At 49.8% G+C, this 2,285-nt stretch overlaps 1 protein-coding gene across 1 annotated transcript in view; it reads left to right on the top strand.

Moving 5' to 3' along the window:
* Window positions 1-368: 368 nt before the first annotated feature.
* The window catches only part of GOT1 (glutamic-oxaloacetic transaminase 1), a 22,952-nt gene continuing 21,035 nt past the window's right edge, over window positions 369-2,285 (top strand). The window contains exon 1 of the mRNA XM_019471633.1: window positions 369-405. Coding sequence (XP_019327178.1) covers window positions 369-405 — 37 coding nt within the window. The remainder of the gene's footprint in view (window positions 406-2,285) is intronic.

Raw genomic sequence — 2,285 nt, forward strand, 5'->3', positions numbered from 1 at the left:
AAGTAAGAGGCTGTTTCCTGGAGCTAACATAATGCAGCTCTAAAAAAGGCAGGGGAAATACATCATGCGAGGAGAGCGCAGCCCTGGGAGGGGAGGGCCGCTGGGGAGCCCAGCACCAAAGTGAGCCTTCAGGTCAAGGTGCCTTTGACAGGGGCCTTTTTTATAGGCCATTTGCGTGAGAGTTCGCTGCTGTTTCTCTGCAGCCCTGACAGCGGCTCAAGGCCCAGCCGGGGTTTGGGGAGGGTCTAATCTAAACTCACTGCTTTCCAGCCCTTTGCTGCAGGACCCGCTGATTTATTTGGAAAATAAATAATCATCACTGACTATTGTTTTTTTGCTGCAGAGTGACGGTCCCCCCCCCTCCCGGCATGGGTCCGTGCCCTGATCCACGGCGGACACTCGGAGGTGCGGGGAGCCGGGGAAGGACCCCAGTGCAGAGGGAGCAAGGGGCTGAGTTGGCAGCCCCTGTCTGCCCCTGCCTCGCCGGGCCCCAGGAAGCGGTGATGCTTATAGCCACGGTCCCTGCATGGGGTGGGGACCCGGGGCATCACTCATGGCGCTCGTGGTGCCTGGGCTGGGAGCTGGGACAGAGGTGACCAGCTGGAAAGGCGAGGGGACATCTCACTCTCCTTCCCAAATGCCGGCCATAGTGGTTTTCCTCCTTTAAGTCGCACTGCAGGTGTGCGAGCTCCTCATGCCCAGCGCTGGCATCTCTCCCCCTGCAGGGCTGGGGGCTCTGCAGCCCCGCATGCCCACTTCTGCGACAGCTGCGGCGGCGTCCCCACGCCTCATGTCACCTCCGAGCCCTGCGGCCACGCTCCCCCGAATGCCACCCCCTCTGCTGGAGGGTCTGGCCGTGGGAGAAGCGGCGGCTCCCGGTGCTGCAGGCTCCCCACACGGCAGTGCGGGAGCTGAGCCCCCCAGGTGGGCTGGGGCACCGCGGCTCTCTTGCCCCTGCTGCTGCTCCCGGTGCTCTGCCCTGCCCTCATCTCCTCCGGGCCTTAATCATCCTGGCTAATCGTAGAGCAGTGCCCCAGAAGATAGCCCCCGATTTTTCCCTACCAAAAAAAAATTCTAATTAAAGCATTTCAGAAAAGAACTTCACAAGAAAAGAAGGTTTTTTTGGCTGCAAGCCCCACCATTTTCTATGTAGGCACAAATTGCTTCTATTACAGCTGAAAAATTATTGAAATTTTGAAAATCTTTTCTTCTTTCTTCTCCTACTCCTTTTATTCTTACAGCCCTTCAATAGCTGAGCAAGTGATACTGCAATTAGGGGTTTTTTTTGTTTTTTCTTTTACAAGAGTGCTAAAGCTTTGAAAAGTGTCAGCGTAGAGAAGAAAAGAGAAAAGAGAGGAGGAAATCTAGTGCAATCGTCAGGCGTTCTTCAAGCAGCTTTGGGGCAGGGGAGAAGACAACGACAAGGAAAACATGAAAACACAGCACTTCCAAATTTCAAACAGCTTTCTGGTTTAGGAAACTGAAATAAAAAAATTGTTTTAAAATATGTTAAATGAAAAGTTAAATGAAAATGGTTTCCATGGAATAGTTTTCAAGCTAATTTTTATACTGAATAAGTTTTATAATTTTTTTTCACATTGTTAGTAATAATAATTCTACCTCGATATAATAAAAATCCTTAATTTCCACCTTTCCAGCAAATATCTGGGTTCAGTCTTGTTCTCACTGGTGTGGGAGTAATTTTTTTATTTCAAGTGGAACCTCATTTTTGGCTCAGGTTTTTGCTTTTCCCTTTTTTCTTCAGAGGAGTGTTCTGTCTTCGGCGTTGTTCATACTTCCCCTGCTCTAATTCATGCAAATACTGCCACATGCACAAATTCCTCAATGAGTTTGATATTAATCAGCAAATAATTTTTTTTTGCAGTGCAGCCTGATTGCTGTCTAAAAGCCACTTTCTAAATAAGTATTTGATGAGTATTTGTATATTTAATGTTTGAATTGTTCTAAGTGACTTTTAACATTAGGTTCTCTCACCCGCTTACAGTTCAAATTAGCACATTCACACGCACTTACATTTGAATTTGCGTTCCGCTCGGATTTTATACAGCTGTATTGAATGACTTTCAAAAAAAACAATCCATATTTTGGAGTTATTTGGGTTTGTCTGACATATCCGTCACAGCTGCCGGTGCAGGGGAAGGCCATCCGTACTTCTGGAAGCCCCTGTGCCGGCAGCCCGGGGCAGCGCTGCCTGGCCCCAGGGAGTTGGACCGCGCTGGTCCCCGAGCAGCCCCAGCCCCGCTGCACGGGTGTCGTGGGGCCGC

Source organism: Aptenodytes forsteri, unplaced genomic scaffold (genome assembly GCF_000699145.1).
Source record: "Aptenodytes forsteri isolate BGI_AS27 unplaced genomic scaffold, ASM69914v1 Scaffold15, whole genome shotgun sequence".
Classification (NCBI taxonomy): Eukaryota; Metazoa; Chordata; class Aves; order Sphenisciformes; family Spheniscidae; genus Aptenodytes; species Aptenodytes forsteri.